This window comes from Aulonocara sp. 'chitande type north' Nkhata Bay, linkage group LG20, assembly GCF_057382095.1.
Source record: "Aulonocara sp. 'chitande type north' Nkhata Bay isolate Kocher_YH1m ecotype deep benthic linkage group LG20, A_spYH_male_GT1.1, whole genome shotgun sequence".
NCBI lineage: Eukaryota > Metazoa > Chordata > Actinopteri > Cichliformes > Cichlidae > Aulonocara > Aulonocara sp. 'chitande type north' Nkhata Bay.
The window spans coordinates 28,093,624-28,108,662 of NC_141363.1; the positions used below are offsets into that span (position 1 = coordinate 28,093,624).

General features: G+C 43.7%; 1 protein-coding gene across 3 annotated transcripts; it reads right to left on the reverse strand.

The window, feature by feature from the left end:
- Nucleotides 1–797: 797 nt before the first annotated feature.
- Nucleotides 798–14,988, reverse strand: mthfr (methylenetetrahydrofolate reductase (NAD(P)H)). 3 transcript variants are annotated; one of them, XM_086276633.1, is made up of 12 exons: nucleotides 14,296–14,988; nucleotides 12,811–13,069; nucleotides 11,729–11,967; nucleotides 9,686–9,796; nucleotides 9,419–9,612; nucleotides 8,768–9,018; nucleotides 3,490–3,624; nucleotides 2,344–2,524; nucleotides 1,814–1,996; nucleotides 1,626–1,727; nucleotides 1,424–1,543; nucleotides 798–1,033 (listed from the first exon to the last, which is right to left on the reverse strand). In XM_086276633.1, exons 2-12 carry the CDS (start codon nucleotides 13,053–13,055, stop codon nucleotides 818–820), a joined length of 1,977 nt encoding a protein of 658 aa, XP_086132759.1. In that variant the 5' UTR covers nucleotides 13,056–13,069; nucleotides 14,296–14,988; the 3' UTR covers nucleotides 798–817. The 3 variants fall into 3 exon arrangements, with proteins under 3 accessions (XP_086132759.1, XP_086132758.1, XP_086132757.1); XM_086276632.1 differs by lacking the exon at nucleotides 14,296–14,988 and adding an exon at nucleotides 13,514–13,817; XM_086276631.1 differs by lacking the exon at nucleotides 14,296–14,988 and adding an exon at nucleotides 13,209–13,816.
- Between the last annotated feature and the right edge of the window lie 51 nt (nucleotides 14,989–15,039).

Consider the following 15,039-nt stretch of genomic DNA (forward strand, 5'->3'; position numbering starts at 1 on the left):
ACTTTAAACGTGTCTTCTGCTTGGCTCAACATGATGTAGGTGATCTGGTCAATAAGCTGTGACATGTACATTTACATGTTGAATTACTCAATATGTGGAAAATCCCCACATGCCACTTGGCTGCTGGAGTGTCATGTACTGTATGACCTGGACTTTGAACTTGACGTTAGCACTAGCACCTAATAAAGCCACTTGTCACTACAGACCAGCGTCGATGCCCAGCTCCATACCTCCCACCCACACAGTTACTGGACAAGTTACGTAAGTGAAGGAAAAGTATTTAATAAGTATTATTAATCATGTACATAAGGCAGCAGGTGCTTTAAGTGTGACTCTTGTCATGACATCAAGTTCATCATAAGGTGTAAGATTTGCACACATCTTACATATATTTGATCACTACACTAGGTTCTCACCTATAATAACACATTAATGCTCATTCTTACATGTAGGCCATCTGAACTCTTTGTAAGAGTAAAAGTGAAATGTTCACAATTCATGTTCTGAGGTCATCGTTTGGAGGTTTAGTTGTTTAGCACAAGTTTCCCTTTGAACAAATGATCAGCTCCACATACGTAAAAACAAAACAGGTTAATCTGCCTGACAGTGACATTACTCATCAGGAGCCAACATGACCGCACAATTTCATTGATCATTGTTTCCTATTCACTCAAAGGTTTGAAAAATCAATAAAAACATCTTTACAGTTTGATATTCATACTCTGTAACGTTAATGGCATTTAAAAAAAAAAAAAAAAACTCAACTGTTCTTAGTGTTTTCTTTTTTTTTCTTAAAAAAAAAAAAAAAAGACTTTATTCAGACAGTTTCTTCACTGTGAAGCTCTGGAGGAGCGTCGAGCAGCTCAAACATGTCATCGATGACTTGCCACAGGCAGTTCTCCAGAGGGAAGTCATTGTCCACCAAATTGACGAGGAAGTAATTGTCATGGATATATTTAATTATCATCCGAGAAGGAGACTCGTCTTCATAGAGTTTGCCCCACTGCTCAATCCACAAGGCAAACGCCTCATCCTGAGAAGATATGAGAACATCTGGGTCAACACAACATGCCAGAGCTTTTACATCACACTGCACTCTGTCTTTAAAGTTAAAGATTATACAAAAATACAGAGAAAACAAACAATCAGATAAGCCCGTATGAGCGAGCAGCTAGTGACAGTGGGAAGGAAAAACTCCCTTTTAACAGGAAGAAACCTCCAGCAGTACCAGCAGCAAGGAGGGGCGGGGCCATCTGCTGCGACCGCTTGGAGCTGGTTCCAGAGCTCCGCCTCCTACTCTACCATTAAACGCAGTCATACTTTATTATTACCCCTTTAAACCTTAAATATTTCAGTCATTTAAAAACACGACACAAGGTTTAACATTCCCCAAACTGTGGACAGAAAGAAGACAGTGTCTCACCTTCCAGTACATGAAACTAACTGGGTCCACTACAGTCGGCTGAACAATCTCCCTTCCGGCGAAGATCCCCCAAGTCACAGCATTTGGTTGCATTTCAGGGGCGTTGGTCAGGTTACGGCCCTGCATGCAAAATGTTCACCATGACCAATGTTTACACACACACACAACCATGGAGTGACTGATGCTTTGTGAACAAACTTACATTCACATTAACAATGTGATAATTCACACGGGGCTCGTACTTCTTCAGTACTTTAAGAAGAGCGGTCACATTTTCACTGGAGGTGAAAAACTCCAGATAGGCCTGTCGGTTGAATAACATCCATATTAACAATAGCAGACTCTGAGTATCCCATCTGAAGGTACTGAAAATACTGTTAGTGTTTGTACCTTCTGGAAGACATAGCCCCCTGGAGGTCCCCAGCCCACAATGGGGTCTGTGGAGGGTTTGCCATTGATGTTGGGCTGAGAATTGATGGTGAGGACTCCTCGCCTGTTCACTTTCTCCAGTTCATCCTTCAGAAGGTTGGTCTCTGGGGCCAGAGGCTCGTCATTCCAAGGCAAACACATCACCTACAGCAGAAGAGAAAGCCTTAGCCTGCTGTTACTGCTGCTATATACAGAAGACTTGCTGTGGAAGAACGAGTGGCTACGTGGGGTATGGTTAAAAACAAAAACCTGTTCTCAGAGTGAGTGTCAGTGTTTCCAGTGCACTCAGGACAGGATTCATTTAAACAGAGTAACAATGGCACACCAGCCAACCACAAGGTTAGTTTTCACACTTGACTTATCTAATTTAGCTGGAACATACAGTAGACAACAGCTTTGTATACTTAAACCAAGGACAGATATAGGAAATCTGTGGTGCCACAGGCTGGGAAAGCTACGAGTGACCGAGCTCCGTGGTTCATCCTGGATACCTTGTGTCCGCAGCGATTTGGCTGAGCTGTAATGTAGCAGGTAAAGACTTCGAAGACGCTCTCCTCATTTTGTAGCTCTTCACCCCACATTTGCAGCAGTGCATCTTTAGATGATTTGCTCTTCAGGTAGAACAGGTAATAGTCATTCAACTCCCCAAAAGCTGGAGACGAGGAATTTCCCCTGAGGACGAAAACAAGACTCTGAGCTAAAGTTCAATAAAAGCTGAACGAGGTTCCAGAAAGTGATTAGATTAAAAAAAAAAAAACAAGAAACAATAATAATACAATTTAACGCGTGTGCACATTTCATAGTGTCAATGTGAGCGCTCGAGCAGAGTAGGAAACAACCAGTCCATCTGAAGAATGAGTCACATATTTAACCTCCTAGGACCTGGCGTCCACATATGTAGGAATCACATTTTTGGTTGTCTAGACCAAAATACTAAATTTTGCTCTACAAGGGCCTGATATCCACTTACGAGGACATTATACTGCCTCTGTTCTATTGAAATTTTAAACAAGTATCCTCATATGTGGATCTCATTTCTTAGAAACAAAATCAGGTTTAAAAAAAGTTAACTCTTTGTTTTTACATTCATCAGGTCCCAATCAGCCCAAATATCAAAGATAAATTAAAAATGCATGCTATGAAAGCGTTTGTGTCTTAGGAGGTTAAAGGAGAAATGCATAAACAAGCAAGCAACAGGGTCTTCTGATGGTGAGCTTTTGAGCAACAGCGAGCCTAAAACCTGCATCATACTTCCCACGTCTGCCAGTCTGCCAGGGTCCACTCAGCTCAGAGTGATGGCAGTTTTCTTGTTAACACACAGTGAATACAATGGTCATGAGGACATCAGTGTGTTTGCCGGTTTAATACCGAAAAAGAAAAACTGCAGCTACAAGAACACACATTAGAAAACTTATCACATAGAACAGCTGTTAATGTAACTCCAGTATGCACTTAACAGAGTCAAAGGCTGGAGATGAAGGATGATCCCTGTGGACAACAGCACGACTCACAACTCGTATGCAAGTTCTTACATACACTTATGCAATAATTTGCATAAATTGAGGCATTCAACAACAACAGCCCTCATTTAATGTCTGAAATGCAACAATGAGGACATCGTGATAAATGAACCCTACCATCTGCCATTGGGGAAGTCGTCCCAGTCCTGGGTTCTGTAGATGTAGCTCTTGGGCCTGGAAGCCCAGAAGATGGGTCGAACATCTTCTACCTTCCGTTTGGGATGGGCGCTCACTGCCCAGGGCAGAGGCCGCCTGGCACAGAAACACACTGTCAGCCTCTACAGCACTCTCTCAGGGCAGGAAAAGAAATAAAGGCCTGCTCTACAAAAGACACTGCTCAGTGAAATGAAGCAAATACTTTGGTCACTACTTTGATCACACATGAGTTCTTGATGAACGAAGCATTCAAGCTGAAATACTTTACTCATGTAACACTGTAATGTAATGATAATAAAATTGTCAGTGGAGATGTAATAATCAACCTTTTAAGCAGATTCAAAATTACACCTAAATTGGAGTTAGAACTTACAGTTTGATTCAACACAGTGTTAGCATGTCAACATGTGTCACGAAAGTTGGTGTGAGGCAGTAATGTTTATGGGAATCTCCTCCCAGACTTTGAAAAAGGCATCAGTGAGCTCCTGAACAGTTAATACAACCATCGGCAGATCTGCAACTTGAGCAAATCTCACTGTGGAATCAAATTCCACCCAAGATGACTGGTATAATATCCTATTAGAGCGATTAGAACATGCTGGTAGGTATTACAGGTACTGCGCTGCAGTGGTTTGTATCATATCTATCTAATAGACTCAGATTTGTTCATGTAAATGGAGAGTCCTCTTCACACACTGAGGTTAATTATGGTGTTCCACAGGGTTCAGTGCTAGGACCAATTCTGTTTATATACATGCTTCCCTTAGGCAGTACTATCAGAAGACATAGCATACATTTTCACTGCTATGCTGATGACACACACCAATTAGTTAAACTGCAGGAATGTCTTAAAGACATAAAGACCTGGATGGCTGCTAACTTTCTGCTTCTTAATTCAGATAAAACTGAGGTTATTGTACTCGGCCCTGAAAATCTTAGAAATATGGTATCTAACCAGATTCTTACTCTGGATGGCATTACCTTGGCCTCCAGTAACACTGTGAGGAACCTTGGGAGTCATTTTTGACCAGGACATGTCCTTCAATGCACATATTAAAAAAATATGTAAGACTGCGTTCTTCCATTTGCGCAACATCTCTAAAATTAGAAATATCCTGTCTCAGAGTGACGCTGAAAAACTAGTTCATGCATTTATTACTTCCAGGCTGGACTACTGTAATTCATTATTATCAGGAAGTCCTAAAAACTCCCTGAAAGCCTTCAGCTAATCCAAAATGCTGCAGCAAGAGTCCTGACAGGGACTAGAAAGAGAGAGCATATTTCTCCTGTATTGGCTTCCCTTCATTGGCTCCCTGTTAAATCCAGAATTGAATTCAAAATCCTGCTCCTCACATACAAGGTCTTAAATAATCAGGCCCCATCTTATCTTAATCTTATCTCTACTTTCAAGATTAGGCTTAAAACTTGCCTTTTTGCTAAAGCATATAGATAGGGAGGATTCAGGGTCACCTGGCCCAGCCCTTAGTTATGCTGCAATAGACGTAGGCTGCCGGGGATTTCCATGATGCATTGAGTGTTTCCTTTCCAGTCACCTTTCTCACTCACTATGTGTTAATAGACCTCTCTGCACTGAATCATATCTGTTATTAATCCCCGTCTGTCTTCCACAGCATGTCTTTATCCTGTCTTCCTTCTCTCACCCCAACCAATCACAGCAGATGGCCGCCCCTCCCTGAGCCTGGTTCTGCCAGAGGTTTCTTCTTGTTAAAAGGGAGTTTTTCCGTCCCACTGTCGCCAAAGTGCTTGCTCATAGGGGGTCATATGATTGTTGGGTTTTCTCTGTTGTATTATTGTAGGGTCTACCTTACAATATAAAGCGCCTTGAGGCGACTGTTGCTGTGATTTGGTGCTATATAAATAAAACTGAATTGAATTGGTGAACACTGAGGAACCCAGCATGCCATAATCATCATTTTACGTGACTGGAGGCCTCTCACATAAATCATCACTTTAAACAGATGACATCATCTTACACGGTGCAAACCCCGTCTCGGCAATTCTCAACACACCAACTCGATTTGGGAAACTCTCAGGACACAAAATTAATTTTAGTATATTATTATTATTTATTTATTATATTACAGGCCCAAACGTGTCATATCGCATAGACGAGGATCTGTCTGACAGAGGTGAAGTATGGCTGCGAGTCGAAAAGGCAAGATAGTAATGTGCTTTGGGGAGTCTATCGCCATATCCTCTCATTATACCCACATGGTCAGGGTTTGATTTCCAGTCTTTAAAGTAGTAAATGCAGCATCATTCCAGACTCCTTACAAGCACGTGTCAAACTCTAGGCCGAAATCATTTTATACAGATTTATTATTAGTGTTATGCATGGTGATATGAGGTGCTAATAACACAGAAACTACAGATCCCATAATGCAGCGCTGCAGCCTCCTTGCCGAACGCTAGGCTAACTGGGAACATTCCTGCGTCAATCAAGTCAAACTTCTGTTATTACAAAGCTAGCCACTCACAATGGCGAAGCGAAAAGTCGATTCTGAAAGCAGAGCCTTTCAGCACCGGTGGGAGGCTGAATATATGTTTACAGACATTGCTGGTAACCCCGTGTGTCTTATTAGTGGAGCTAATATGCTGTAATTAAAGAATTTAATTTAAGACGGCACTATGACAAAAAACATCAGGATTAGCTGAAAAACCTAAATGCAGAAACTACAGAAGGTAGAAGAGCTAAAGAAGAATCTAACATTTCACCAGAGAAAAATCACAAAGTGAAGCTGTTGTGAAAGCAAGTTTTATTGTAGCAGAGGAGATAGCCAAATCAGCCCGGCCATTTATGACTCTGAAGAGCTGCATGATGAAGCTGTGCGACGTCATGTGTCCAGACAAAATGCAGATTTTGTGCGACGTCATGTGTCCAGACAAAACGCAGATTTTGGCAAATGTGAGCCTGAGCAGAAACGTATGTCAAAGTGTAACCGACATTAGGGCTGGGCCATATTATACCGTTCACGGTAATACCGGTATAATGTTAGGCAACGATAGGAAAATGAAATATCGCGATAGAATATGAGTAAAACGCGCATGCGCAGTGCCTTTGTTTTCATACGCACATGGCCGATTGTTGAGTGAAACAGATGAACCAGAATTGGTTTGTAAAAATGGTGCAACTTCAGTGATGTGGAACTGGTTTGGTGTTTGTCCACAAAGCACATTTTTTTGCAGAACATGCAAGCGGCCGTCGGACTAAGATGCCCTTAAATCTGGGAGTAATCTGGGTCCTAAACTCCATCTTTTTCAGGTCAAACGAACACTGCAGCATCACTAAGAGTTAAAAACTGTCTAAATTCTTTCATCTTTAATAAAACGATCAGCATTGCTGCTTTACCAGGTGTAACTATGAAGTTTAACTTCCAGGCATCCATGAAAACAAAATGTATTACATTTAACGGAGTTAGAAGCTAGCAGGAAGCTAGCGGAAGTTAGCTCGCTAGTTACCTAAGCATGATATTGCATGTTCTGACTGAGAGATTTCTGAAAAAAATCAAACGTACAGCTCTGCTATCACTTCCAACATAAATGAAGACAGGAAACTAAACAGCAGTGACGTTTGTAGGGTTACTGAAGTTGGGCTAGCTGCTATATAATGATGTGCTACGTGATCGCTAGCGACACAGCTATGTTAGCATAACATAAACAGTGAAGCTGGAGGACGAACACTAACACTTTTCCACTTATAAAAGTTAACGTGAAGGTTCCTCATGGTTAGAGACAAATGCAATCGCATGGCAGGATGCTGTAAAAGGACCAAACTTCAGTCAGGAGAACAACTGAGATAATCCATCCACAATACGAGGTTAGTCATTAATATACTGCAACAACATGGGAATAGAGCAGCTGCCAGAGAATTCAACATTAATGAATCAATGGTACAGAAGTGGAGGAAGCAAGAAGAATGAGTTTAATAAAGTTTGATTTATCTGACTGCTTTGTTTCGCTTAATGTGCCTTATAATCCCGTGCACCTTATGGTCCGAAAAATACGTACTGCACGCTGCAGTTTAATGTTGCAAAGCACCTCTTTTTAACTTCAGTGGATATTATACATGGTTATGCTCAGGATATGTCAGCCCATTTCTACTGGAAATGCCTTTTGGTTAAACTTTCAGCAAGGAATTTGCATTTGCACTGTTACATTTTTATAAAGCTTTAATGTACATAAAAACCAGCTTCTTGTTTAAGTGAAAATAAATGGAAGGTTGTCTTTTTGCGCTAGTAATGTTGTGGAGTTGTATTTTGTCACGCATCAATTATATCGTCAGTTATATCGTTATCGCAAATTTTCAAATATATATCGTGATAAATATTTTTGGCCATATCGCCCTGCTCTAACCGACATGAAACTGCCCCGGGACAAACAACAGATCGAGCGCCGGTGTTGTCGTCAGGATGCGAGTAAAGATGCAGGAGAACTGTATCGGCGAGTTAACAGCATACTGCATCACACACCAGGAAAGGCTGTGTGGTAAAGTCCTAAAAATGGAGCATGTAATGATCACCGTAACGCAAACCGTAAATTTTATCTGAGCTAAAAGTTTAAATCACCGTCAATTTCAGTCTTTTATGTGGGAAATAGATTCAGAGTTTGCTGACATTCCTCATCATACAGAGGTCCGTTGGCTGAGTTGGGGAAAAGTTCTCAATAGAGTTTTTGAGCTCAGCAAGGAAATCTGTCAGTTCATGGACATGTATGATGTGGTGAAGGCATTTCAAGTGAAGCTGTCACAAATGCACCAGTGCAACCTGCCCCACTTTCCCTGTTGCCAAGTAATGTTGAACCAAGTCAGCGGACTTTGCTGATAAACTGAGCGCACTGCGCACGCCCGGCGCTTTGGTGACTTTGAAGCACAAAAAGAGAATTTTGAGCTGCTTCGCAACTCATTTACGTGGAAACTGCACCTGTGCAGATTCAGATGGAGCTGCAGTGTAATGATACACTCAAGGCAAAGTACGACACTGGATGGCCCGCACAGTTTATTAGTTCCATTCCTGAAGCAATGCCCCAGCTCCATCTACATGCGGCTCCAACCTTGTATATGCTTTCATTTATTTTTTCTGTGGTTTTTGGCAGCATGTTCATATTTCTAACTTAGAATCGGAGTTAATATTGTGTGGAGATGGTTGACGAAACTACATTTTCTTATTAAACTCGACTGAATCTCACTTTTGCTCAAAGCACTGGTGTTTGATTGACTGACCTGGGGTCTTCTATCCACAGGCCCAGCTGTCGAAGCACCTCCATGGTCGCAACTTCACGGTTCAGCGTGTAAAAGTGGACACCTGGCACCTTGCCACTATCCAGCAGCACACGGCACATCTCCACTGCTTGCTGTATCCCATAATTACGGATAGCAGCATCGTTGTCTTTGATAGGCTCGATGACTTGGGTGATCTCCTCTGGGACCTCAAGCTTGGAGAGCTTGACAAGCTGACGCAGAGACTGGTAACCCTGAACAACATGAACACACGAAAGTTGAGATCCACTCCTGTGCAGCTCTAACAGAACGTACTGTTATCCAGCAGCTTTACGTGTGGTCAGGACGCACTGCTGTCACTGTGAGACTGCTAATGCTACAATGTCTGTCTGAAACATTAGCTCCATCGAGTCGTCTTTCCCTGTGTGGAAGGCAAAAGGGAAATCTGGACCATGACGAGTACATTTAACACTCTTTAGTATCACTGCAACCAGCTACCCCTTTGACTGCTCCATGGTTCAGATGACGAAAGAGGAAAGCACAATCACAGGGAGTGTAAAGAGTAACAGAACACAACACTATCACTTCAAAGAGGAGAAAATTGCTTTGAAGATAAAGGTAAGAGGATTCCTGTTCCTAGAAGAACTTAGTTACCTGAATGGGGAAGATTCCTGGTAAGATGGGACATGTGATGCCAATGGCTCTGCAATCATCCAGGAACTTGAGGAAAGTGTCGGGCCTGAAGAACAGCTGGGTGATGACAAAGTCTGCTCCAGCATCCACTTTCTCCTTCAGGTGCCTGAGATCAGCTTCATAGCTCTCTGCTTCAGGGTGGCCTGTGGGGTAGCCTGGACACACACATTTAAATTAGCGACAATCCACTCAAACTGCATCCTGCTGACCTCGACGGTGAGAACATACCAGCGACGCAGATGTCAAAGTAGTCATCAAACTCTGAGCGGATATGTTTGACAAGGTCGATGGCATAGTTGAAACCATCCTCCTCTTTCTCCCAATCTTCTCCTATTGGGTCTGTGAAGATATTTGGCACATGCCTAAGGTTTAAAAACATGCACAGCTGGATGAGACAGGTCGCATCCTTGTACAACAAACTAGATGAGCTTTGAGCGCCGATTAAAACAAAGAGGGAGATCCATTAGTTTGTATGAATCGGGGAAAGTGCAGCTGAATCGAGGACGTGTTACGGTGAAGGAACGTCTCCACAGATTGGGAAGCATTAGCAGTGGGAATGCATCGATTTTAATTGCCAAAGAAAAACTCGTCCGTCAGCGATCAGATTGTTGACATTCAGCCATCAGCTGATTCAGATGTAGCGTGTGACATCACTCGCTGCATGTAGCATGCCTGCTAACGCAGCATTTAAGTGCTTTTATGGTTGTGACCGATGATTTTAACAAAGTGTCACAGAACATTACAAACAGGACATAAACTGTCCGCCTCTGCAGAGCACTGCTCGTGCATGCGGCGCTGTGTTAACAGTCCATTGTAATGTCTTGATGGATGTTCAGTCATCCAGGTAAAGAAATCCCAAAAGTTGATTCTGTTCATCTGGACGTTTTCAGTGGGAGAAACGTGTCGTCACTCATCCAGGTGACTTCTTCAGTCTCAGCTGACTGCAGGTTTCCAACCTTATAAACATAATGATCATTTGCCTGAACTGAAACTAGCACCACTGAAGGAACAATGGGCCGGGAGGTCAGTTCCTTAATCATAATTATGCAAATTCTCATGAGCATTGATCAGCAACCATCAGGCCAGGACTCTGCAGTCTATTTACACCTACAGGCCAGAGGACACTCTTCCAATGATGAGGATGAACACATCCTGGACAGGGAGGAATGCTGGTTTGAGGGCGGAGTCAAGGAGGCCATTTACGTGAAAAGGGAAAGACCATCTCTGAATGGAGGAGGGGGTCTAAGGGTACATCTGTCACCATCTTACAATGCTGTGATAGCTGCCATTCACCAACTCTGTGAATCATACTCATGACCACTGATCAGTGGCTGTTGATCAATGGTCATGAGAATTTGCATAATAATGATTAAGGGACTGACCTCACAGCCCATTGTTCCTTCAGTGGGCTGGTTTTAGTCATTATGCAAATGTACTGTTTATAAGATTGGGGAAACCTTCAGCTGAGACTGAAGAAGTCACCTGGATGAGTGATGAAACGTTTCTCCCACTGAAAACGTCCAGATGAACAGAATCAGTGTTTGGAGAGTCCACTGTAACCCACGCCAGTGTGGAGAACACAGTCCACTGTTACACCGAGCAACTTCACGTCACCTGACATTTGTCTTTACTACATTTTTTAAGCCATTCGAAATCATGCTGCTTGTTGATTTTCAAATATTTTTCTTGCTTGCAGTAAGACCAAAGTAAAGGAAAAAGTAGGTCTGACATTGTGTTTCTAATTCTCGTCTCAGAAGCTGAATGATCTGGAATATTTCAGAGCACAAACGCTGCAGCAGGATGTCTCCATCAGGTTTTACATTTGCAGTTTATTAGGAGTTTTTTTTTTCTTTTTTTCCCTTTTAAATAAATGGTACATCCTGAGAGATTTAGTACATCACAGGCTGTACAGAAAAATGGATGATTCCATTAATAATGCATTTAATTTACGAGTACGAGTGTTGTTGGCGTGCTGCTGTGTGAAGACATGATAAAAATACTCGACAGCCAGTGCTACCCTTCAGTGGGTACGCCTCTCTAAATCCCACATCCTCTTGTTCTCGAGTTATTGCATTCACAGGATGACAATGCCCCATCAACCTTTATGGCTGCTGAGCTGCTGCAGCCCAGGAAGTACAGCGGATCATCTAATGACTGAAAGGTTGATGGTTTGATCCCTGGCTCATACTAACCCCAAGCTGCTCTCCGGTTTATCTGTTGGAGAGTAAGTGTTAAACAGAAGAGTGCTGGTATGGCTACCATCAGCATTACCTCCTCTTAGTGCCATGATATTCTTCAGGCCCAGGTGCTTTGCTTTTGCCAAGTAGCCAGTGATTTTCTCTTTGCTTTGATTGCAGCAGGTTAGGTGGAGGATGCTCTCCAGGCCACAATAGTTGACAGCTGTGCTAGCAATCATCATGGATGAAGTTTCCTTGTCTGAACCCGGGTCGCCTGCTGGGTGCCAGGTAATGTCGATGAACAGGGGCCCACCAGAGCCCATACGGTCAAACCTGTAGAAAAAACACAAAGGCACACTCAAACCAGGGGTGGGAGTGAGGTAGTAAAGATGAACACATACATAACAACTACAATCTGGACTTGAGGGCTGGGAGCCAAACCGGGACACGTTTTCCCAGATGGGCTCAGTAAGGTGTTTTCAGTTTTGCAGATAAGATCATAGTGTGTACAGTGTTATGTTTCATGAAGCTTTTATTGTCACACATTTGAGGACGTCTGCTGTGGAAAATTCATATCAATGTTTGTACTTTTTTGGTGGATTGTTAATTAGTCTGTGTTGGTCTGCGTGTTGGGTTTATTAGTCTACCAAGAACTGGATGTGCTCCAGACAGTGAAGAACACTGTTTTGTGTCTTAGAGTTCCCTGGATACATATCAGAGAGATCACATACTTCATAACAGAACAGCTGTCAAATTGCAACCTTCTGTTGATTTTGCTCATAAAAAGGATTTTTGTGATTAAGTTAAAGAAGGCGTGAAAAGGTCCCAATCGCGAAATCGGTCAATTTTATAAGCATTAGAATAAACATCCTGAGATAGTGGATGCTGCCTGTGGACCAAAACATGAGTTAAAATAAATAAATAAATAAAAGCAGGACTGACCGCCATCATGACTTTTTGGGATATGTTACTGCCAGAGTCTGTCACTTCTACTGGATCCCCCCCCTACACACACACACTATCATCTCTCCTGTTGCTATACATAGCCCTACTAGCACACTCCTGCCTTTCCTTGTCCCTCTTCAGTTCCCATCTGCACCACCAACAGCCCCACCAGCGGTCGCTGTTAACCCAGGGACGTCTCATTCTTGATGCGTCCCGTTTAAGTTCACATACCGTGATATGAGGTTAACAGCCCCACTGGCTGTGCGTGGAGGGAAGAACTCCAACGAGAACCAGCGGTCTCCGGACTCCATCCTTCTGCGCATCTTGTCCCGCAATCTGTCCGACCGGTACGCATCCAGCACCGGCGTGGAGCACCGGGAGCTCTCCTTGGAGCTGTCCCCGCCACTGTTGCTGGCCCCGCTGGAGTCGCTCTTGCACTGGCAGGTGCCATCCCCTCGCTGAACCTGGTTCACCATGACTGTAACTTACACTGGGAAGAAGAACAGATACGGCGGTGTGTTCAGATTTAATGTTGCCTGCATGAGAAAACGTGTTAAAGCACAACTTTAGCTAAATGTTCTCCACGAAACTTTTCCACATCCCGCATATAACAGCTGTTTCGGACTTACCACTATAGCAGGCAGCACGGCACTCACACACTCCTACCTCTGACCCTTTACATCACGGGTTAATTATGGTCTGACTGAATGGTGACCGACGGCTGTGATAACGTCGGTTGCTTAACAGCGACGCGAGCGGCTCGTTATAACTCTTGCGCGCACGCGCTGCTTAAGCTAGCTGTCCGGGCTCAGCACGTGCTCAGGCTGCATTCACACGTAAACGCAGAATCGACACATCGAGTCAACCGAGTGCGCCTAACGCCATCGTGCTGGACTGATTTACACTGGTGCAATGTGCAGATAGTTTATACCACCTCCTCGGTCCTGCTGCCTTTATGCCCCTGAGCTCCCATTCGTCCACAGCCACAAAAATAAGCACTGCTACAGCTGCTGCGAACTTTACGCTAAACTGCTTCCTCTTTGGAGTTTTCCAACAGTTTGCATCCTTTACAGTTGCAATACTGCCCCCTTCTGTTCTTAGTGCTCATTCTCCAAATGGTCTGCAACACAAAGCGCTCTTCTGAATCAGAATTCTGCTACACGATTTGGTCTTTCGTGTAATTATCAGCTTTATGTTGATCTTTCCAGATTCTGCTGCCTCCTTTCGATTGATCCCATCCTCCTCCTCCTCTGACGCACAAACTCTCCACATGCCCTCCTTCACTACATCCGAACTTTCAGAGGTCTTCCTCTGTCCCTCCTGCCTGGCAGCTGTCACGTATCCTCTCTGCACGTGTCCAAACAATCTCAGCCTTGCATCTCTAACGTTGTCTCCACTGGCAGCTAAGGAGAAGAGGCTGAGGAAGAATCAGTAAGGGCCAGCTCGTCAGTTAAGGACTGAGTGAGACACGGGTGGAGTGGAGGATTTACCCAGAGGACAGGTGCATTATTACAAATGATCCCACTGCATAAACTAGAATGTGTGACACCTGACCGTGGGCTGTGTGGAAGCACACCAAACATCATTTCCTATCCCGAGCCCTCTGTGCTTAAACGCGCGTGTTATTTATGGTCCTGTCACATCATCAGCTGTGGCATGTAGGCTCAGACACGGAGAAGCTCATAATCGCTGTGTACTGAGAAAAGACGTACATACCTGCAGAGACGCCACAAGAACCCGAAACACACTTCCTCCTGCTGGGCTTCAATACAACACGGGAGGCCTGTGACCCTTTACTGGGATCAGTGAATCTCCTTTTATTACCACGTTAACGTCCCCACAGTGCCGTTGGGACTGCGGCCACTCCTGCTGCACCTCTCCATGGCTGATGGGCTCAGCCTATCAGGCCTGGTTGTTGCTGGTACTGCTGTCCACGGTGCAGCAGCAGCCACCCGACAGCTAAAGTGGCGCTTAATTGGACACATACAAACAAACAAATGTGTGTGTGCTTTTTTTCAGGTTCTGCCGTTAATAATCTTATAAATCGCCCTGGTGTGTTTCATTGTAATATTCTCCTCCCGAATAATATCCGTGTCTGCGCCTCTCTGTCGTAAAACTGACGCTGCGTGTCTTCTTAAACCCGAGCGGGAGTTTTTAAAAAGGCTCCCGCTGTTGTGTTAGTAACAGCAGATGACGCCATTATAGATTAGAGTCACAGGAGAGCCACAGCAGGCAACCAAGACACTTTTAAAGTGAGCCTATGAAGCTGCAGCGTTTAGTTTAAATCTGTGCCGTTCGACTCTGAAGTCTGTCGCAAATCCATCACACGGCTACCACAGACGAACAGTCGCAAAACGTTCATATTCAGTATGGCCAGTTCTGTGTACTGTCTGTTACAGAGCAGACATCAAATATCCGAGGTTGGCACTTTAAGAGGAACCGTCACTTTCTAATTTTCTA

What these genes read in the sequence shown, in the direction of transcription:
- mthfr (XM_086276633.1), bottom strand. Translation starts at nt 13,055, where the DNA reads ATGGTGAACCAGGTTCAGCGAGGGGATGGCACCTGCCAGTGCAAGAGC. An exon ending in GCTGTTAACCTCATATCACG is followed by an intron (nt 11,968 to 12,810) that starts GTATGTGAACTT and finishes TTTTTTCTACAG; the next exon opens with GTTTGACCGTATGGGCTCTG. An exon ending in GACTTCCCCAATGGCAGATG is followed by an intron (nt 2,525 to 3,489) that starts GTAGGGTTCATT and finishes TTTCGTCCTCAG; the next exon opens with GGGAAATTCCTCGTCTCCAG.